The sequence below is a fragment of the Podarcis melisellensis genome, assembly GCF_964234715.1.
Source record: "Podarcis melisellensis genome assembly, chromosome: 14".
In the NCBI taxonomy this organism is placed as follows: Eukaryota; Metazoa; Chordata; class Lepidosauria; order Squamata; family Lacertidae; genus Podarcis; species Podarcis melisellensis.
In genome coordinates this window covers 7,970,941-7,994,168 of record NC_138546.1, presented here as the reverse complement: position 1 = coordinate 7,994,168, position 23,228 = coordinate 7,970,941, and the positions used below count along the sequence as shown (strand labels likewise).

Sequence of the window (23,228 nt, the reverse complement as noted above, 5' to 3'; positions counted from 1 at the left end):
GTAGATCACTGGATGCCTGTAGATGATCACTGGCTCCCATCAGTGATCAACAGCTTTTGTTCCTCCCCAAAAAGTTGAACATTTCTGTCCTGGACCCCATAAAAATGGGGCTTTCCTTCCTAAAAAAAAGCTCAACAACTTTGATTCTGAACCCCCCAGATGATCACTGCCAGTTTTATTGCAGACTCCCCTGCAATAAACAAACATTACATGTAATGCATGCAGTATAAACAGGAACATCGCCACCTATTTACCTACGCATTATCTGAACGGATCCACAATCTGTTGAGTTTTAAACCTTTTATATCTAACTGCATATCCATGGAAGCTAAATGAAGGTCTTAAATACAGGGGGTGGCACTGGGTTGTTGCTTTTATTTCAATTATAGATTCTGTGGTTTTATGTTTTGATTTTGTTCTGTGAACTGCCCTGAGGCCTCAGGGTATAGGGTGTTAAATAAATTCAATTAATAAAAATAAAATATATTGTCTATTTCAATTTTGGGGGGTTTATTCCTGTCTTCCTGGAGCAACCATTTCCCACATGGCCCCAATCTGCATATTTAAGAGTCTTATGCCAATTATTGTGAATGACAATAATTAGCAGCAACTACTAATAAAACTTGACTACATTGCATACTTACACACGTAACCAGGATCTTACGGTAAAGGGTTGGGTAATAAATAATGATAATTATTTCTATTACCACCTGAAGCGTATTTACCCTCCCTAGAAATATAGGGATTCAGTAAGGTAGCTGTGTTGGTCTGACACAGTCGAAATAAATTTAAAAACTGTCCAGTAGCACCTTGGAGACCAACTAAGTTTGTTCTTATACAAAGCTTATAACCAAAACAAACTTACATATTATTTCATTTATCGACCACTCCCTCTCAGGCTAGTCTACCTCACAGGGTTGTCGTGTTTATAACACGGGGAATAACGGAGAAGAAACCATGCACGCCACCTTGGGCTCCTTGGACGAAAGAAGTTGGGATATAAACGCGGTAAAATAAATACAAAACAAAACAAAACTACAGACACCGCCCCTCCCCCACTTACTCACCAGTCTGCGCAGGCGCGGCAGGCGCTCAACGGAGGCTCCGCGCTCTCTTTCGCTCTCTCTCGCCTCGCGCCGCGTCTGCCGTTGGAGGCCGTTAGAACGTTCGCGGCGCCATCGTTCTAAGGCACGTGCGGCGTTAGAAGAGGGGTAAGGGGAGCAACCGGAGGAATTAACCGCGCAGGCGCTTAAAGCGAGGAGACCATCAAGCAATTATTCTCTCTGCCCAATCAGAAGCCGAGGCATCCTGCTCCTATCCTCGCCTCGCTAAAAGCGTTGGCTATTTGCTGAGCCTTGTCTTGCCCGGGGAGAACGTCCGCTCGGCCAATCAGGAGCGGTCGTATCCTGCCTTGCCCCGCCCTCCTCCTCCTCCTCCTCCTCCTCGCTCAAGCGCCTTAGCCAATCAGCGGCGAGCGCAGGCTATAATTCAGCTGGAGCGGGAGACAGCCCAGAAAGAGCAGCATCTTCTTCGGATCGGGGGTGGGCGGGACTGAGACGCGGGGTTTCCGCGGCTTGTTCATACGCGTGTAACGTGTGAACGTGGGGAACACGTATGCATTGCAGAAGCCCACAACAGAGAGCCGGCAGTGGCTACTGTTGCCCAGGGGGTAGAGAGGAGCAAAAATTTATTCAAGCGAACCGACTTAAAGTCACGTCAGTCCTTTGGGGCCAATTCAAATTTCCTGACCTGGAACGTGCGAAATGGGCTTGGAGATGAATGTGACCCAACTTGGCAAATAAAGAGCACTCTTGTTCTGGCTTCTCTGCATATGTGGTTTTCTCCCTGCTCATTTCATTCCCATGATAACCCTGTGAGGTAGTCAGAATAAATAAGATAAAAGATGAAAAAATCTTTTAAAATAATTCCAACTAAATATAAGCTTTCAAGGTATGAGCTTTCGTGTGTAATACACACTTCGTCAAATGTCACTTCAACCTTAAAGCTGTTGATGACTGTTACGGCGGTTAGTTCCACAGGGAAGGGCAAAGGATTTTTAAAGGGATAGATGACCAAAATTAGTTTTAGCATGTATAATGGGACATTAATCCAATATCTCTATTCAGACCAGGTCTCTCCATAGTTTTTTTGTCCCCCCCCCCCTTTATTACAGTCCAGAGACCCAACAAAACATTACATAGTTTTTAGTTTGGTAATGAGTTGTAATTCAGCAACTTCTCTTTCAAGTGTATTTCTAAAATTCTTTTGCAATAGGACAGCCGCTCTTAAGATCCTGCACAGAATGTCCTGGGAGATAGAAGTGCTCTCCTATTGGTTTGTTTTATAATTCCTGATGTCAGATTTATGCCCATTTATCTTTTGGTGGGTGGCGCTGTGGTCTAAACCACACAGCCTAGGACTTGCTGTTCCGAAGGTCAGGGGTTCGAATCCCTGCGATGGGGCAAGCTCCCGTTGCTCGGTCCCTGCTCCTGCCAACCTAGCAGTTTGAAAGCACGCCAGTGCAAGTAGATAAATAGGTACCACTCCAGGGGGAAGGTAAAAGGCGTTTCCGTGAGCTGCTCTGGTTTCACTAGAAGCGGCTTAGTCATGCTGGCCACACGACCTGGAAAAACTGTCTGCGGACAAACGTCAGCTCCCTCGGCCAGGAAAGCGAGATGAGCGCTGCAACCCCAGAGTCATTTGCGTCTGAACCTAACTGCCAGGGGTCCTTTACCTTTACCTTTTATCCTTTGGCATAAAGTTTGTCCTGTTTGTCCAATATAGAGAGCTGAAGGGCACTGTTGGCATTTGAGAACATATATAATGTTGGAAGATGAACAATTAAATAGGCCTGAGATGGTATGTTTGATGTTTTTGGGGCCAATAATGATGCTGTCCGGGTGTATATGGAAGCAAAGTTGGCATCTAGATTTATTGCAGGCCCTTGTGCCACGTCTGGTTGTTGTATTATTGTGTGTGAGCAGCTGTTTAAGATTGGGTGGCTTTCTGTAGGCAATGAAAGGTTTTCCTCCCAGAGCTTGGGAAAAGAGCTGTCATTATCTAAGAGATGTTGCAAATCTCTGATGATGCGTTGAACGGTTTTAACTTGAGAGCTGTATGTGATTACTAGTGGTGTTCTGTTGTTTTCTCTTTTGGGTCTACCTTGCAGCAAATGCTCTCTGGGTATCCGTCTGGCTTTGTGGATCCTTTTTTTAACTTCACCAGGCAGATATTTTAGTTCCAAAAAGGTTTACTCTGCCACTTGTCCTTATCCACAATCACTTTAAATTTGGCGATGACTTGTTCCTTGCATCTGACGAAGTGTGTATTACACACGAAAGCTCATACCTTGAAAGCTTATATTTAGTTGATCTTTAAGGTGCCACTGGAGTTATTTAAAAAGATTTTTTGTTATTTATTATGACTACGACAGGTCAACGTGGCTATCCACCTGTGAGGTAGGTTAGGCCAAGAGAACCAGCGACTGGACCAAGGTCACACCCAGTGACAGATCCTCCCAAGTATCCCTATTTTCCAGGGAGAGTACTGGATTTACAAAAGCTTTCCAGGTTTCTTATTTGATCCTAGAATGTCCCCCTTTCCCTTAGGACGTCCCTATTTTCATTGGAGAAATGCTGTAGGGTATGCAGTGAGCATCATAGCTAAGTGGGGGATTCGAACCCTGGTCCCTCCCAGGTCTTAGTCTGTCACTCTTTAAGCACTCCACCACCGCCGGCTCTCTTTCATGAAAACAAAACTTTTTAAATGGAGCTGCACATTTCCATGCCCGTTTTAGACCTTGTCCCGACATCTTAATTACGCCTCTTGACATTTCCAACAAAGCGACCTGCTCTCTCATACGCAGATTAAACACATCCCATTTAGCATAATAATCTGTTGCAACCTTCTGCCCCCTTTTTTTGCAACCCTCGGGTTCTAAATTAACTTCTCAGCCATCGCAACAACTCACTATATATGTACGGTTTTCTGCTTTTCCTTCCTCCACATTTTCTGCTTGCTTTTCTGTTACCTGATCATTCCAATTTACGGTCTCTAAAAAGAAGCAATGAAGTAAATAAGTAGGAGTTGAAATCTACAACACCAATCCTACCGTATGTGTGTTTTACTCAGAAGTGAGTCCCACTTCCTGCTCACTCTTAGATAAGTGTACACAGGACTTTGACCTGAAACTTTCAGCCTTTTCCTCAAGTTTATAACCTGCCACTCTAATAAAAGCAAGCAGTTTATCTAGGCACTTGGTTCACAGATAATAGTAAACAAGATTAGAGATTTGTTAACTTTTGCTTTTTAAGAACAGCAGGGGCATAAAAACAGAGCTTCATGCCCTAGACGAGTGGCAAATGCTTGCTGATTTTTAAAAATTTATTAAAATACTTTTACCTGTGTCCAAGCAAAGGTACAGGTCCTTGAAGAAGCAATTTCAGACTAAATCGGAATTCCTGAAAGGAACCGCAATTTATGATCTATGACTTATGATTTTGCCATTAATATCCCTCTCCAGGTTTTACTGCTGCCTTTCTCTGTTGTGTAAATATAAGAAGCTGACCTTGGATTCTAGCTGTACAAACCACAGCAGGCTACAATGTTACAGTGAATTTTTAAAGCACAGCCTGACCTGACACGGAAATCCGATGTGTATCTACTCAGAGGTCAGCCCTACTGTCAATGTTGCTATTGACACTATTCTATCCACTGGCATTCCTGCGAAAGAGTTTTCTATCTGGGGCGCTTTTCATTCTTTGTTTCTCTCTTAAGCATGTGTTACAGTGTGACTACAAGAAAAATAAAATAATTACATTACTTCGGTTGCCATATTTCAAAAAGTGAAAATCCGGACACAGAAGTGGTTGAGCTTTGCAAAATCTCAAAAGGTTTTCGAGCTATTTTTAAGGAAATTTGCCAACATCTACTTTTCCGACATGGATTGCCATATGTCTGGATTTTCCTGTACATTTCAGCTATTTCCGCCCGGACAGTGTTTCCGATGGCCAAATCCCGGCTATGTCTGGGAAATTCTGGATGTATGGCAGCCCTATGTTACACCCCAAATGATGTCTGCCAGGTTCAAGATGGCATAAGGATGGCTTTCAGCTACAGCTCCTGGATTCACTTATTTATGCAGTGGTACCTCGGGTTAAGTACTTAATTCGTTCCGGAGGTCTGTTCTTAACCTGAAACTGTTCTTAACCAGAAGCACCACTTTAGCTAATGGGGCCTCCTGCCGCCGCCACGCCGCCAGAGCACGATTTCTGTTCTTATCCTGAAGCAAAGTTCTTAACCTGAAGCACTATTTCTGGGTTAGTGGAGTCTGTAGCCTGAAGCGTATGTAACCTGAAGCGTATGTAACCCGAGGTACCACTGTATTTAAATACAGAAATAAATAAATAACTGCAACGGTTGCGCCCAATATCGGGAGACAATATACTGTGGGAAATCCAGCTTCCTATTAACCAGCATGCCTCGCTCTAGTCAATGCATGAAGGGGTTAAGACCATAGAACAAGGCATTTTCCTAGACTTAGCTAGGCCACGCCCCCTCACCTCAGGGTACTAACCGTTACGAAACTTATTTGTTCACTTTATTTCCATTCTTCTTCCTCTTCCACCATCCTATAGAAATCTTTTGCAACAGCAGTTACTGTAGCACCAGCAAACTCTCATTTATTTTTCTTGTTCATACCTCACTTAAGCTTAAGTTACTAGCAAGTATAGATGATATTGAGATGGCCACACAAAATGGAGTTCGGTCTTTCATATGCTTATATCATTCGTGATTGTATTGGGGTGGTTCAATGTGATCAATACTGTTTGTGCTGCAATAGCTTTGGGGTGGACCTATGGCTCTGTTTCTGGTCTGCCCATACCCCATAGCTTCCTGAGGAAATCCTGTAACTTTTCCAACCCCAAATGATCTGGGCAGGGTGGTTGCCCCACTTTGGTGCCCCTGCAGATGACAATATTATGGTATCGTCAAGGAAGAATGCATGGGATAACAAATAAAGCAGAATGATCTCTAGACAATCCAGTAAAATCTACCACTAAAGGTAAAGGTAAAGGTACCCCTGCCCGTACGGGCCAGTCTTGACAGACTCTGGGGTTGTGCGCCCATCTCACTTAAGAGGCCAGGGGCCAGCGCTGTCCGAAGACACTTCCGGGTCACATGGCCAGCGTGACAAAGCTGCATCTGGCGAGCCAGAGCCGCACACGGAAACGCCGTTTACCTTCCCGCTGGTAAGCGGTCCCTATTTATCTACTTGCACCCGGAGGTGCTTTCGAACTGCTAGGTTGGCAGGCGCTGGGACCGAGCAGCGGGAGCGCACCCCGCCGCAGGGATTCGAACCGCCGACCTTTCGAGCGGCAAGTCCTAGGCGCTGAGGCTTTAACCCACAGCGCCACCTGTGTCCCTTAAAATCTACCACTAATGTACTATAAATATAAAAAAGGTAAAGCACCCCCTAGACGGTTAAGTCCCGTCAAAGGCGACTATGGGGTTGCGGCGCTCATCTCACTTTCAGGCCGAGGGAGCCAGCATTTGTCCACAGTAAGCTTTCCGGGTCATGTGCCCAGCATGACCAAACCACACGGAAACGCCTTTTACCTTCCCCCTGGAGTGGTACCTATTTATCTACTTGCACTGGCGTGCTTTCAAACTGCTAGGTTGGCAGGAGCTGAGACAGAGCAATGGGAGCTCACCCTGTTGCGGGGATTCGAACTGCCGACCTTCCGATCCACCAGTCCAAGAGGCTTAGTGGTTTAGACCACAGTGCCACTGGCATCCCTTTGTATACTCTATATATACTGCAGAACAAACTTGCAGAAAATCACCAGTTGCTAGGGTTCACAAATGGGGAGGGTTCTGCTTTACCTTTACCTTTTTCTGCTGTACCGAGGTCCTCTTGTGGGCTTCATATGGTACTCTGGTGGTCCAAGCTGAGAACAGGATTCTGGACTCCATGGGGTCTTTGGTCTGATCCAGCAGGGCTCCTCTTATTTTCTTATTACTTTAACTGTGCATGCAAAGAAAGGACGGTTTAAATGCTTACGGCAATGATGGTGGTGATCTTTTTATGCAGAAGAGAAAGCGCTCCGTCGCTATGCACCAACAGTCTCGGTGAAGTCAGCCAGCTTAACCTCTCTTAAAAGATGCCGTCGCACGAGCTAATTTTGTCTCTTGTCCCCCTGCCCTCCAAATTACTGCTTAATGTTCCGTGGTGCATCCATAACTACTTTTCTCTGCTTAAGCTTAAACGAACAAGGATACAACTGGCCGTAAATGTTGTGTTTCCTTGTCTTTATAAACAGGAGGAAAATAGCTAGTAGGCACAATAGGAGAGGTTGTTTGGCAAAGTAGCACTGCTTTTGCAGTGTGCGGAGGGCTGGGTTTTTATCCACTCACCTCCGATCCAACTAAGTCATTGCAGACAATGACCAAAAAAGAGAAGTGACTCTTTATGTGACACTGTTGCTAAGTGTATGTTCGTTGCCTTAAATAAAAACTCCAGTATCTGACTCCAGTGACACAGGCTTAAGTCATGTGCTGAAAACAAGAACTTGCTGGTGCTACATTTATTGTTGCTGCAAAAGATTTCTATAGGATGTGGTTAGTGGGTGGATGTTCTTAGTGGTTAGCTAAGGAAGTGTGTTAACAGATAGACTATAGGAAAAATTCTCTTGTTTACTTGCATGTATAAAAGGGTCTGCAACAATCCAATTTGGGGTGCATCTCTGAACAAGCTTTCCTGTTTTGCCTGACAGGCTGTTACCATTCTGTTGCTGTAAAACAAAATCTGAATCGGTCTATTTGAACTGTTTGAACTGCTTCCTAGGTGTGCTTCACCATTGCTGGCACGAAGTGCCTGAACCTCGGGTGGGCTTTTGCCCACGTCAATTACAACGACCTGCAGGGGATCTCCAGGGGTTTTTCAATCGGAGTCCCTCCCAGCCCTACCTGGAGATGTCAGGTATTGAATATTGGACCTTCTGAATGCAAAGCAGCTGGTCTACCAGTGAGCCGCAGCGCTTTTCCAGTGGAGACATGACCCTTTCACGTAGGTACAGTGGCTGAAAATTTACAAAAGAGGAACCTGGAAGAAAAGAAGGAAAATGAGGCGAACGAGTGGTGTGGCATTCACAGGGACTCCTGTGAGGTTACTGGGAAATGGGGAAGCGGGTGGCGCTGTGGTCTAAACCACTGAGCCTCTTGGATTTGCCGATCAGAAGGTCTGCAGTTCAAATCCCTGCGATGAGGTTGAAGCAGGGTCAGGAGGAATTTTACCTTTATGCTATTCATATAATCAATTATCCATGTAACCAGTTATCAGTTATCAATATATTCACATATATTCACACATAACCAGAGTTTACAATGACTTTAGAATCCATTTGGATCATAGAAGCTTCTGCCCAGGCTAAAACCTAAACTGCTTGAAAGTGCAAGTTTACAGTGTAGCACGTGAAAGTAAGGTGGTACCCACTTAGAGTGAAATAAGGATCAGACAGACACAGCTTTTTGGAGAAAAAGAAGGTGAGGGTTTATTGCTGAGCAATAATGGACCCAGTTGGAATCTTTTCCAAAAGACTGGGAGCCCGAAGCATACAAATCCTGAGGTCTTTATACCTGAGCAAATCACAGATCATGAGACAGTCACGCATGCCAGCGAAAAATGACCCATTAGCGCTTCTTCTTGCCATGCTCCCGGCTCGTGGCCGAGCGCAGAGTTCTATTCCCAACTTCTGCTTTCCATTGTCTGCAATGATGTGCAGTCTGTCCTTTTCCCTAGTTCTGACAGAACAGGGAGTTTTGTGGAGTTTTTGTGGTTTGGCCCTTCCTGTTCTGAGGACTGTTTTAGCCTGCATTTGAGGGGGATTTTGTACCAGTATCTCTGATTCATGTCTTCCCCTTTGTTCAGGGTACAAGGATGATTCCTAGGTGAAAGGTCGGTTCTGGACTTGCGGTTCCAAGCAGTTTGCAGTTAGCTAAGGCAAAGCTTCCCTTGATTCAAAATGGATTATAAAATCACTGTAAGCCCTGTTATGTGTGAGCATATATGAATATATTGATTACTGATAACTGATTATATGAATAGCATAAGGGTAGCATAAGAGTGGCCCCCCTTTTCTTGCTTTAACAGAATGAACCTTGCCCCAGTCCCTTCTTAGTCTCTACAAAGAGGAAGCTATAAATCAGGAGATGCTGGTACATCTCCCCCCTCTTGTCCACACTCAGTCTGTACACGAAACAGGAAGGTCCCGACCACAATGTCCTTAAAAGAACAGATGTTGCAGGAGAGTACAGTTAAGAAGTTTCTCCTTGCTTAAGTTTCTATTTTGCACTGTTAAATCTGGGGAAAAGGTCGGACTGCATGTACAGACTAAGCAAGCAGAAGTTGAAGGTAGAACTCTTGACACGGTCAGGAGCCTGGCCTCACTTGGAGTACTGTGTCCAGTTCTGGGCACCACAGTTCAAGAAGGACACTGACAAACTGGAACGTGTCCAGAGGAGGGCAACTAAAATGGTCAAAGGCCTGGAAACGATGCCTTATGAGGAACGGCTAAGGGAGCTGGGCATGTTTAGCCTGGAGAAGAGGAGGTTAAGGGGTGATATGAAAGCCATGTTCAAATATATAAAAGGATGTCGCATAGAGGAGGGAGAAAGGTTGTTTTCTGCTGCTCCAGAGAAGCGGACACGGAGCAATGGATCCAAACTACAAGAAAGAAGATTCCACCTAAACATTAGGAAGAACTTCCTGACAGTAAGAGCTGTTCGACAGTGGAATTTGCTGTCAAGGAGGGTGGTGGAGTCTCCTTCTTTGGAGGTCTTTAAGCAGAGGCTTGACAACCATATGTCAGGAGTGCTCTGATGGTGTTTCCTGCTTGGCAGGGGGTTGGACTCGATGGCCCTTGTGGTCTCTTCCAACTCTATGATTCTATGATTCTATGAATGCGCTCATTTGCTTGTTTTTGCTGGCGTTCGCGAATGTATTTGATTGTGTCATGATCTATGATGCTGTACTCAGGTATATAACCCCAGAGCTACAATGCTCTGGGTCCCAGTCTTTTGGAAAGGATTCCAGCTGGGTCCGTTATTGCTCAGCAATAAAACCTCACCTTCTTTTTCTCCAATTGCTGTGTCTGTCAATCCTTTAACTCCATTTAAGTTGGTACCATTGCTAAAATATTTGCTGCACTGTGTGATCCTGTTGCTCTGTCCCAGCTCTTGCCAACCTAGCAAGAAAGCACGCCAGTGCAAGTAGATAAATAGGCACCACTGTGGCGGGAAGGTAAACAGTTTTTCTGTGCGTTCTGGTTTCCATCACAGTGTTCCGTTGCGCCAGAAGCGGCTTAGTCATGCTGGCCACATGACCCAGAAAGCTGTCTGTAGGTCATGGGGGGGCCACTAGGTGGCGCATCGGAAGATGGCTGACAATAACATCTCTCCGACCCACACGAGGTAATTTGGAGGCTATGATGTGGGTAATTAGCCGCCTTAACCCCCCCCAGGATTGTGGGGGGGACGGCCCTTGCCTGCTGTGCCCTATACCACCCCCGAATTTGTGGGGGTGGGGGCACTAGGCACAAAGCCCTCCTGTGGGATTCCGGCACTCCTGGACGCCGTCCCTGATTCGTGCCGCTAGTTGCAAGCATCTTCAAAAGAAACAATTTGGACGAGATAAATTGCACATGCTTCAAGGAAAAAGGGGGAGTAAAGACTGCTGACAGAAGAGATCTCTGATAACAAGACAAGAATAAAATATGAGAAGATACGTCAAGATACGGTACAACAAATGACTGAGGGGGGAGGGGGGAAAAACCTGCCTTCCCTTTTTTATGTGATTTAACAAGAATCCCCTCCCCTAATGAGTCAGAAATTAAGGACTTAAGCTGTGGATTTAAGGCTGTGTGGAGATAAACTTTCGAACCAAAGCAACGTTTCAAGATGAAGCTGGAAAGCTAAGAGTTTTGGAATGACGCAGTTAAAAATGCTGTCGCCATTTTGGGAGGCATTGTTGGAGCTCTTGGGTCTGGGAGGAGAAAGAGAGAACTAGAGTTGTTTACATATCGTGGATTAACTCCTCGGTGGGACTTAAGAGCGACAAATGCCAAATTTATGATGGAAAGAGCGATGTTATCTACGAAGGAGATATATGGAAACCATCTGGACTTAGTGGAGGAACGGGAAATCCACACAGGATTATTATTTTGCTTATCGGCTTAAGGAGACTACAGAAGAGATCGTAAAGGAAAAATAGAAATTATATGAACAAGATATGATGTGGAAACACCAAGATAAGACTGGACAGAATTATGAACTTTGTCTGGACTGATTGGGACTGATTTGGACATTAACGCAGTAGCAAGAAGATGATCTTAATCCCCCTTTGGATCTTGAAGTATGGGTTCCCCCAACAAAATTTAAAAATTTGGCTTTGTAATTTGGAATTTATGCAATGTGATTTAATTTGATGTGATTGGCCAGTTAATAAAAATTATTTTTTTTTTAAAAAAAAGATAAATAGGCACCACTGTGGCGGGAAGGTAAACAGTTTTTCTGTGCGTTCTGGTTTCCATCACGGTGTTCCGTTGCGCCAGAAGCGGCTTAGTCATGCTGGCCACATGACCCAGAAAGCTGTCTGTGGACAAATGCCAGCTCCCTCAGCTTGAAAGTGCCACAGCACCATAGTCACCTTTGACTGGACTTAACCGTCCAGGGGTCCTTTACCTTTACCTTTTACCTTTACTGGTGTCAGGCTTCGGAGAATCTGCTTCCACCCCTCCGTGGCAGTAGATAGGAAGATCAAATGAAAGGAACGGCTTACCAGTTAGAATCTTTAATAATCACAGCGAGAGAACAAAGAGCACATCTCCTAGAAATGGCGGTGCTCCCAATTAAGGGACACTCCTCTCTCCATCCCTATTAAGCTACGTCACTTCTACCTCTTGTAATCTGAGCTTGTAACTGTGCTTTCTGTCCTGACACTTTCTGAGCTCTCCGTGACTTTGGAGAAGGAGGGGTGGATGCTATCCAGAGGCTGTGAATCTGTTAACTCTCTATCTCTGCTAGTGTTTCTTCTGCTAGCTGTTCCCCATCCAGTATTTCCCAGCTTCTGCCTTCTGAACTGTGCCCCTCTGCAAACCACTGTTCCGAATCTGTGCTCTCCTCCTGCTCCTGGGAAGATTCAGGATGAGAGAGCTGAATCTCTCGTACAGGTTTGTTATGTTCTTTTATTTGTTTAATCAGTAGAAATAAAATTAGGTATGCAACGAAGCCTCCGCAGTTTTGTTTCCATTTCTCTGCTGCTTTTGAGGTGTTCACAATAGCAAATGTGAGTCCACTGCACCAGGACCTCTTCCAGGGGAATGCTGTGCTGTTGTTCCTGAGTTCCTGTGATCGGAAGGTCAAAGAAGGTGCTTCCGACACCCAGCCCATGCAGGCGCTGAAGACGTGGGCTGTATATGGGTGTACGGTCAATGCCTCCCACTATTCTTACTCAGTGCAGCCCTCCTCAGCACGGTCCCTGACAACTGAGAAATGCGTGTGGAGGGCACCTCAGGATGAATGCTCAGTGAGCAGGTCACCTGGAAGCAACAGAGAAATGATTGCATCAAAGAAGAGGACCTTGCAAGCTAATTCACTCAAGCACCGAGTCATTGCGAGGCACATTGATGCAAGTTTCCTGCTGCACAGGGGCCAGGAGGTCACGAGGGGTCTCTGGCCAATCAGGACTCACAAGCAGGAGATGATGGTGCCCTCCTGGCAGGGAGTAAGGAAAGAGATTTCCTGCAAAATGTCAATTTAGACTTAATCCAATGACAAGGGGTGGGGTTTGTTATGTACTGAAGTTCTTACCCTGGGCCAGCAGGAGGATACTGTAGATAGTTTTCAATCAGGTCCACAGATGCAAATAAGGAATTGAAAGTGACGTTCAGTGATTGGATAGTTACAGAAAGTTGTTACTGTTGCCTTGTAGTGGAGCTCTGTATAAGCAGGTTGGCTGAACCCTTCAGTTCAGTTCTGTTCTGTTCTGTGAATAAACAAGAGCTGTCTGAAGAACTGCTGTGTCGTCTGATATGTTCACCCACAACTTAACAGGGGTACTTGTGGAAAGATGCCTTATTGTTACTGTTCAGAGCTAATTAATGCTAAACAAAGTCGTCTCCTTGGTTAGAGGTTCTGGGAACTAATTAGCACTTGCACAATCTATTATGTGTATCAGTTGGTTGTGGGGGATTTTCCTGCAGAGCAGTTACTGAAGACTCCTCCAGACTGCCCACTTATTCAGCATTCATCCTCATTTGCTTGTGCAAAGCTTATTCAGTGGTTATATGATGTCTTCATTGAGCATTTATTCTGATTTGTTGTATGACAACAAGCATTTGTCCGCATTCACCCTAATCTACTTGTGGGCTGTTGACAAGTCTGCTTGCTAATCAGCTGTTCTGCTCTGGATTTCTTGCTCTGCGTTTCTCCTGCTTATGTCAAAAATTTGTGTATCTTCATGTAAATATTATTCTATCATCAGATCTTCTGGCAGCAAAATCCATACAGTTGTTTAGCACAGTGAGAAGAAGTCTTCCTTTTTGCCTGTCCTGAATGGCTAAACAATTCCATTAGAGAAATCAATTATAAGATTTGGGATGAGTGAATCCCTCCATTTCTGTTTCTCATTTTCCCAATCTTAAGTTCAGCTCTGCACAGTAGCTTGCAATTAACTCTAGGGTTGCCATACGTCCAGATTTTCCTACGCCAGAAGTAGCATCCAGGGGAAATTTTTGGAAATCGCGAAAATGTCTGGGTTTTTGAAACCTTCCCCCCGAAAGCTAAACAACTTTCCTGTATCTGGATTTTTACTTCTTGAAATATGGCAACCCTAACGTACTTACCAATAGTTTAGTGCAAGTTTCTTGTAATGTACAGTGGTACCTCAGGTTACATACGCTTCAGGTTACATACGCTTCAGGTTACACACTCCACTAAGTCAGAAATAGTGCTTCAGGTTAAGAACTTTGCTTCAGGATGAGAACAGAAATCAGGCTCTGGCGGCATGGCGGCAGCAGGAGGCCCCATTAGCTAAAGTTGTGCTTCAGGTTAAGAACAGTTTCAGGTTAAGTATGGACCTCCGGAATGAATTAAGTACTTAACCCGAGGTATCACTGTACAGATTTTTGCAAAGCAATTTCCCCTTATACAATGTGTTTTTCATATATATATATATATATATATATATATATATATATATATATATGTATTTATGAATGCTTTACCCCACTGCTTTTTTCTAGAAAAAGAGGTGCTGGAACTCATCTTGAATGCCTCCATTGTTCTCTTATAATCGCAATGGTACCCACCTGAGAGAAACACCCCCCTCTGCTTTGTCCAATTATTGTTGGGGGATGGACTGAGGAGGAATGGTGGGAGCCGCCCCCCCTTTCCTGAACCTTAGCATGGGCAAGAGGACAGTATTGATTTAGAACAGTGGTTTGCAGAGGGGCATAGTCCAGAAGGGAAAAGCTGGGAGATACTAGATGAGGAACAGCTAGAAGAGGAAACACCAGGAGAGAGATAACTGGCAGATTCAGTGTCCTTGGAAAGCATTCCTGACCCCCCTTCGCCTAAGACTTGACGGACTTTAAGAGTGATAGAACAGAGAGCCCAGCGGCAACAAGCTCAGATTACCCGACGTAGGACAGACGTAGATTAATGGGGATGGAGGGGGTTATGTTGAGGCTGAAGAAAGCTTTTGAAGCTCCCGAACGATCAACCAGGAGGGAGGGAACCTGCCAGTCGGGTATGTGTCTCTGCCAGGGTCCAACTCGAGTGTAGGCTGAGCTCCTGACAGCACTGTGGTCTAAACCACTGAGCCTAGGGCTTGCTGATCGGAAGGTCGGCGGTTCGAATGCCCTCAACAGGGTGAGCTCCCGTTGCTCGGTCCCAGCTCCTGCCAACCTAGCACTTCGAAAGCACGTCAAAGTTCAAGTAGATAAATAGGTACCCCTCCGGCAGGAAGGTAAACGGTGTTTCCGTGCGCTGCTCTGTTTTGCCAGAAGCGGCATAGTCATGTGGGCCAGGCCACATGACCCGGAAAAACTGTCTGTGGACAAACTTCGGCTCCCTCAGCCCGTAAAGTGCCGCAACCCCAGAGTCGTTCGCAACTGGACTTAACTGTCAGGGGTCCTTTATCTTTACCTACTGTACCCCACAGGATATTGGAGGCCACTAAGCTGCAAAGTCTCAGTTTATTTGCAGTTCTTTTGAACCTTCTCTGGTTTTCTTTGTCCTTGGGAAACAGCCTTATTCTGCTTTGGCCTCCTGTAATACCAATCCTTTCACACCCACATGTCCTTGGGCTTTGTTATGATAAGTACCAAATTACTACTTCTAACAGAAAGAGACAATGTAGATGTTTCCGGGAGTTCTGCTAACTACATTTTTGTGTGTATCAAAGTGATGCAGTCTATGTTCTTGGCAATTCAGCCAGGCTCAACAAAGGTCTTCCTTCACAGACTCACCTGCAGCGAAGAGCTTTCTTTCTTTTGCAAAATGTTTATTTATAAGCCTAAGAATAATACTTAGGATCGTTTATAAATTGCCAGTTGATACCGAATATTCCTAAGTGGACATGTTAATACGTTTATGTTTCCATGACATTACAAATGTATTGATGCGTTGTGTTGAAGGGGCCTGTTGGAATGGTCTTGTGTATGTTTTCAGCTAGGTATTTCGTTAAATTGGAAATATTAATGTTTTTATATAAAATATTTTATTAATAAACATAATAAACCAATGATAAAAAGCATAAAGAATTGCTGTTACAGCACATTGAAAGCAGCATAAAGTTGGGCATTACAGTGGTACCTCAGGTTACAGACGCTTCAGGTTACAGATGCTTCAGGTTACAGACTCCGCTAACCCAGAAAAATAGTACCTCGGGTTAAGAACTTTGCTTCAGGATGAGAACAGAAATCGTGCTCCAGTGGCGCGGCGGCAGCAGGAAGCCCCATTAGCTAAGGTGGTACCTCAGGTTAAGAACAGTTTCAGGTTAAGAACCAACCTCCAGAATGAATTAAGTTCTTAACCTGAGGTACCACTGTCTCATTGAACCTTTGTTCCCAAACATTACAAAATGTGCTTTTTTTTTTTTTTGCTGGTTTAGCCTAGGACAGAATTGCTGGTTTTGACAGGACCTGCTTATATGATTTTGGCATATTACTTTCCTGTTTATTTATTTACTTTATGCCTTTGCTCCTCACCCCGGGATCGATCATGTTTAGTGAAGAGCAAGTCTAGTAATGCTGTGTGTGTGTGGATATTTTAAAATAAAATATAAATCAATAAAAACCCAGGGATATAATGTAAACTGCACAGGGGGGCAATGCCACTGCTTCCTCCTTGTTCTTAAAGGTAAAGGGACCCCTGACCGTTAGGGCCAGTCGTGACCGACTCTGGGGTTGTGGCGCTCATCTTGCTTTATTGGCCGAGGGAGCCGGCGTACAGCTTCTGGGTCATGGGGCCAGCATGACTAAGCCGCTTCTGGCGAACCAGAGCAGTGCACGGAAACACCGTTTACCTTCTCACCGGAGCGGTACCTATTTATCTACTTGCACTTTGACGTGCTTTCAAACTGCTAGGTTGGCAGGAGCAGGGACCGAGCAACAGGAGCTCACCCCGTCCCGGGGATTCGAACCGCCGACCTTCTGATTGGCAAGCCCTAGGCTCAGTGGTTTAGACCACAGCGCCACCCGCGTCCTTGTTCTTAGATTCCTGCAAATTCTGAACCCATCAACATGGCAGCCACAATCGACTTAATTGGCCACCATTTCCCCAGGGCAAAGACTGGTTAGGGTTGGTTTGTGCTTTGTCGTAAGTCAACCAACCTATTTGAGCTCATTTCTGTCTAATTAAAAAGCAGGAAAAAGCGGCCTCTTTTTGACCCGGCCTGGTAAGCTGACATTGCCTAGAGTCATAGGCAATGTCAGCAGGCAGGAGGTTTTGAGGCTGCACTTCCGAAAAATGTGAAGGCTGCTGGGGCAACATTAAATCACTCCCTCCTCCAACTCACTGGTTTTTAAAAGGGCGCACACATCGAACCCTTTCTTTCCTTGTTTCCTTTTTTTTTTTTGACAACTGTCTCAGGATTAAATACGACTTCTGTCAACTCAGGATCCGTCTTACGAGTGATGATTAAAAAAAGCCAGTGGGATCACGACTCTATCTATCTACCTCTATCTCTATCTATAAAGAAAAGAAATTAGGCTGCAATTGGGCACATACTTGTTACGGAAATTACGGAGGGGGGGCACAACTTTAAAGTTGTTAAATGTTACAAATATTATGCCTGAATGCATCCTTTTAACTTGACAGCTCAGGGAAGATACCTAGCTTTAAAAATAACATAAAATCAACTCCTTTGCCAGTTTCCTCCATTCCAAAGCTATTTTCCCCTTGAAAAAGAACTCAAGGAAGTGCCCAGAGGGTTAGCGTCTCCGCTCCTCCACATGCAGCTGCTGGGTGACCTTGGGCTAGTCACACTTCTCTGAAGTCTCTCAGCCCCACTCACCTCACAGAGTGTTTGTTGTGGAGGAGGAAGGGAAAGGAGAATGTTAGCCGCTTTGAGACTCCTTCGGGTAGTGATAAAGTGGGATATCAAATCCAAACTACTCTCCTCTTCTTCTTCTTCTTCTTCTTCTTCTTCTTCTTCTTCTTCTTCTTCTTCTCCATTAAAGGGGTTGTTTGAGGGGAGGCTTTGGTAGTATAGTCATACCTCAGGTTACAGCCACTTCAGGTTGCGTTTTTGGGGGTTATGGACCGCCGAAACCCGGAAGCACCGGAATGGGTTACTTCCGGGTTTCGGCGGTTGCGGATGCACAGAAGTGCTAAATTGTCCTTTGTGCGTGTGCAGAAGCGCCAAATTACAACCTGTGTGTGCACAGATGCAGGTTGCGAACGCTGCGGGTTGTGAACATGCATCCCGCACAGATCATGTTCGCAACCCGAGCGTCCACTGTACACCTAGAGGTCGTCATTGCTCTCCCCTGCGACGGCGGCGTAACAGGGGCAGACTTTCTCTGCTTGAACATATGTTCTTCAGAGCCAGCCCATCCCCCCCCCACTGGATAGCCCTGGTGTTCCCCAGATCCATGGCGGGGAACTGGGAGGGATAAACGCCCAATGCCTGAGCCAAGGTCTACCCACATCTGAAACATAATAAAGTTGTGGCCAATTTTAATCCCATAGCACGTTGTCTTGAGTCATTATTCCACATGGGGGCCGCCCAGGGTTTTGGGGGACTCCGCCTTTTCCACGCAAACATTCCCTCTTCAGTAATTTGCAGTTCACCAAGAGGTAAAGCTGTAAACTCACATGTAAAACTGTGAGTGAACCATTCTTAGGGAGCCTAGCTGAACTGACCTGAGCTGAGCAGCTATAGGAAGTTGGCAAGCTATCAAAGGGGAAGGATGAAAGATTTCTTTGAAGAGAAATCCTTGCATCTTAACATGCTTGCCTGCTAGGTTAGCTAGAGGTGCTTGCATGGTAAGCATAACCCACCAGGAAGCTGGTCAATTGTTGTTGTTGTTTAGTCATTTAGTCGTGTCCACCTCTTCATGACCCCATGGACCAGAGCACGCCAGGCACTCCTGTCTTCCACTGCCTCCTGCAGTTTGGTCAAACTCATGCTGGTAGCTTCGAGAACACTATCCAACCATCTCGTCGTCTGTCATCCCCTTCTCCTTGTGCCCTCCATCTTGCCCAACATCAGGGTCTTTTCCATGGAGTCATCTCTTTTCGTGAGGTGGCCAAAGTATTGGAGCCTCAGCTTCAGGATTTGTCCTTCCAGTGAGCACTCAGGGCTGATTTCCTTAAGAATGGATCAGTTTGATCTTCTTGCAGTCCATGGGACTCTCAAGAGTCTCCTCCAGCACCATCATTCAAAAGCATCAATTCTTCAGCAATCAGACTTCTTTATGGTCCAGCTTTCACTTCCATACATCAATACTGGGAAAACTATAGCTTTAATTATATGGACCTTCGTTGGCAAGGTGATGTCTGCTTTTTAAGATGCTGTCTAGGTTTGTCATTGCTTTTCTCCCAAGAAGCAGGCGTCTTTTAATTTTGTGGCTGCTGTCACCATCTGCAGTGATCATGGAGCCCAAGAAAGTAAAATCTCTCACTGCCTCCATTTCTTCCCCTTCTACTTGCCAGGAGGTGATGGGACCAGTGGCCGTGATATCTTTGGTAAAAGATCTAAGGGAAGGATGGAAAGCTATGTAAGAAACTGGCACTACATGCTTGCCTGCCGTAATGACCTTCTTGAACTGTTGCTCATCTGGTATCATAAGAGAGATGGATTTAGGTGCTCTTGTATCATGTGGGCATACCTTTCGAAATGTATAAAATCCTGGACTGAGCTGCATACTTTGCCTCAGTCCATGTTGACTGGGCACCATAACTGGAGTTATGAAATAAAGGTGATTTCCCTTGAACTCTGTTTGTCTGTTGTTTATCAGAATACCCTTGCTTCATTGCCACGTTGAATACATAGTCCTACCACAGGTAGGATGCGGGTGGCGCTGTGGTCTAAACTACTGAGCCTCTTGGGCTTGCTGATAGGAAAGTTGGCAGTTCGAATCCCCACGACAGAATGAGCTCCCATTGCTCGGTCCCTGCTCCTGCCAACCTAGCAGTTCGAAAGCACGCTAGTGCAAGTAGATAAATAGGTACCGCTGTGGCAGGAAGGTAAACTGCGCTTCTGAGCACTCTGGTTTCTGTCACGGTGTTCCATTGTGCCAGAAGTGGTTTAGTCCTGCTGGCCACATGACCCGGAAAGCTGTCTGTGGGCAAATGCCAGCTCCCTCGGCCTGAAAGCAAGATGAGCACCGCATACCATAGTTACCTTTGACTGGACTTAACCATCCAGGGGTCCTTTACCTTTACCTACCACAGCACTATGATACCACTTCAAACCCTCATGGATTTCTCCTAAAGAATTCTGGGAGCTGTAGGCACTGCGATTTGTTAGAATGTGGCTATGCTCCCCCCCCCCCCACAGAGCTACAATTCTCAGGATTTCCTAGGGAGAGGTGTTGATTATTAAGCAACTCTGGAATTGTGACACTCTGAGGGGGGGGAAAGGGGTTTCCTAATGTAATAAGAATTTTAAGGCCTTAGATATATAATAAACATTCATAAATGTACCAAGCAAACACGTATATAAATATATAAGCCACATGTCTAAAGCAGCACAGGAAGACAGTCCTGAAACCATTTTGACTCCCAAGCTGACCAAATGTTTCTCTGCAAGGAGGGAGGAGGTGAAAAAAACCTTCCTTGTTACAGGAATTTAGTAATCACCATTTCAAAGGAATGGGCAGACTACCAGGAAAGGCAATCAGATAACCTGGCAGACAGGAAAAACAACAACATTCAAATTTCTGTTGTAGACCACCTTTTTTGTGATGTACGTATCATGTTTGTGGGGGTGGTCTTCAGTTACACCCCTTCTGTGATGTATGTATGATGTATGGAGGGGTGGTCTTGAGCTCCAGGGCAGGGAATTTAAAATGTCTATATAAGGACAGGCACACCTTTGTTTGAGGTCCTCCTCCTTTCCTGCGTGTGAGGGGAGCACCCTGTTGCAACAGCTTTAATAAAGATCAGGCTTACTAGCTGCTTTGCTTCTCAATATTTTCTGGTTGGCCTCTGTTATTTTCTCCTACCAATAGGGAACCCACGTAAGGCCTCATGGATACCCCATAAGGGGAAAAGGGCAGACTTTGTTTACAACACTAAAAACTCTCCACACTCTTTTTTTTAAAAAAAATAATATTTATTAAGGTTTTTACAGAAAGAAAGAAAACATCCAATAACAGTATACAATATTACTTTGTTTAACAAAATTTCATATCCTCTTTTAACTTCCTCACGCCTCCCACTCCCATTTGCATCATTAATAAATTTTGTCCAGCAAATTATCATCTTATTTCCAAATTTTAAAACCGCTTATTTAATTACAATAAAATTGTTCTCCTGCAAATTTGTTTTTCTTAATCTCTCTTATCATCAGTTCCTGATCTATTTTAGTGATGGCCAATTATTTATAACTAAGCATCTTTTTTAACATTCCAATAAATCATAATATTTTTGTAAATAAATCTTGAATTTCTTCCAGTCTTCTTCGATCCTTTCTTCTTCCAGGTCTCGGATTCTGCCAGTCATCTCCGCCAGTTGCATATAGTCCATCAGTTGCATCTGCCATTCTTCCAGTGTGGGTAGATCTTGAGTTTTCCAATTCTTAGCAAGTAATATCCTTGCTGCTGTTGTCGCATACATAAAGAATGTTCTATCTTTCTTTAACACCTTCTGGTCGACAATGCCCAGAAGAAAGGCCTCTGGTTTCTTGGTAAAGGTATACTTAAACACCTTTTTCAACTCATTATATATCATTTCCCAGAAGGCCTTCACCTTAGGGCAAGTCCACCAGAGGTGGTAAAATGTTCCTTCATTTTCCTTACATTTCCAGCATTTATTGTCTGACGAATGGTATATTTTAGCAAGTTTAACTGGGGTCATGTACCATCTGTATATCATTTTAATTACATTTTCTTTCAAGGCATTACATGCAGTAAAGTTCAGCCCAGTGGTCCACAACCTTTCCCAATCCTCAAACATAATATTGTGCCCAATATCCTGTGCCCATTTTATCATAGCCGATTTAACCATTTCGTCTTGTGTATTCCATTTCAACAGCAAGTTATACATTCTTGAAAGTACCTTAGTCTTAGGTTCTAACAAAACTCTCCACACTCTTAACAAACTACAGTTCCCATGATTCTTTGGGGGAAAGCCATGACTGTTTAAATAGTCTTTAAAGTGGAATCATAGCGCTTTAAATGTAGACTGTGAGGATGGTCTCACAAAATGTCCTCTGCCTTTTTGATTGCAAATTGGAATGAGTGTGCTTGTCCTCTTTTTTCTCACACACTGAAAGATTCGTGCCTGATATGCAGAAAGCAAGGGCCCAAATGACGTCTAATCAATTTGACACAGCAGGGCTTCCTTTCCTGACTTTCATAAATGCTTCTCTTGAGAGTTCATAACCTACAGCTGCTTTGGAGGGGCTATGTCAGATGTTTGCTTTACTTACTGTTTATTTGAGTTTACTGCTTATCTCGCTCCAACCCTCCTCCCCAAATCATATACCATAATACCATGACACATGAGAGATCTGGGACTGATTGCTTTGTTATCGTGCAGTTTGCAAAATAGAATTACATGGCATGGGTTGGTTGTGGGGAGGAAAGACGAAAAGGATTTCTACGCAAATCTTGGGATGAGCCACTTTTCAACCGACAAAGGGGACTCACAGATAAAAATGCCACATAACCCAAATAAAAATAAAATACATTTTTAGAAATCCGCTGACGAAAATGGCAACACGTCGCCCTGTTGTCATTTTGGCACCAGGAGACAGCCTCTCCCACCCCCAAGGTTTTCCCATCTAAAATCAAATAATTAAGGATTTTTCTTTTATTATTGTTATAGCTGAATAGAAATGGCCTCGAGGGGTAACCCACACAGAAATACCTGCATCAGTTCCTGTCAAAAGAGTCAAGGCACTGTTGAGAACTTGCCACAGATTGCAGCCTTCATCTTTCTGCCAATCTTGGGACTTTATTTCAACAAAATAATGACTTCTCGAGCCAGATCTTGCCACTCATGTCTCTGTCTGACAGCAGTAGTCCTTTTCACACACAACTTTCGAGTAGTCCCAACAGTTCTCTTCGTCTTTTTTATCCATCACAATGACCGTTTCTAGGACACCAAACCTTTGTTATTAACTCACTTCCTCCAGCAAGTGTATCTGACAGCCCTTTTAACTCATGGCAGAGCTCAGGGCTTGTGGCCAGCTACCTTTTTAACTAGGAGTGGCAAGTGGGGGTTTCATTTTTAAAGTCTCTGAACTATAGATTTTAGTTTTAAGCACCTGGAATTTGTACTTGCAAACAGGAGCACATTATTTAATTTGGTTCTAGGAAAACTTTGTTGCCTAAGGACCACAGTCCTTCGTGGCAAACTTTATATATATGTAATTTTCTGTTTTACAATTATTTTACACACTTTAAAACATCAATGACTTCCCTTCTTCTCTTTCCATGCTTTGTTTTGCATATCTCACACCCCTGCATATTTTACAAAACTATTCCAATCAGTTT

The 23,228-nt window shown here is 44.5% G+C and overlaps 1 protein-coding gene across 8 annotated transcripts in view; it reads right to left on the bottom strand.

The window, feature by feature from the left end:
- The window catches only part of ATF7IP2 (activating transcription factor 7 interacting protein 2), a 35,120-nt gene extending 27,596 nt beyond the window's left edge, over positions 1–7,524 (bottom strand). For 2 of the 8 annotated variants that reach the window (XM_081889172.1, XM_081889177.1), the window contains exon 1: positions 6,892–7,506. In XM_081889172.1, coding sequence (XP_081745298.1) covers positions 6,892–6,929 — 38 coding nt within the window. In that variant the 5' untranslated portion in view covers positions 6,930–7,506. Of the gene's footprint in view, positions 1–908; positions 1,024–1,067; positions 1,812–6,891 lie in introns of those variants that run through there. The other 6 variants (XM_081889179.1, XM_081889178.1, XM_081889174.1 and 3 more) reach the window with 6 other exon arrangements.
- Positions 7,525–23,228: the final 15,704 nt, after the last annotated feature.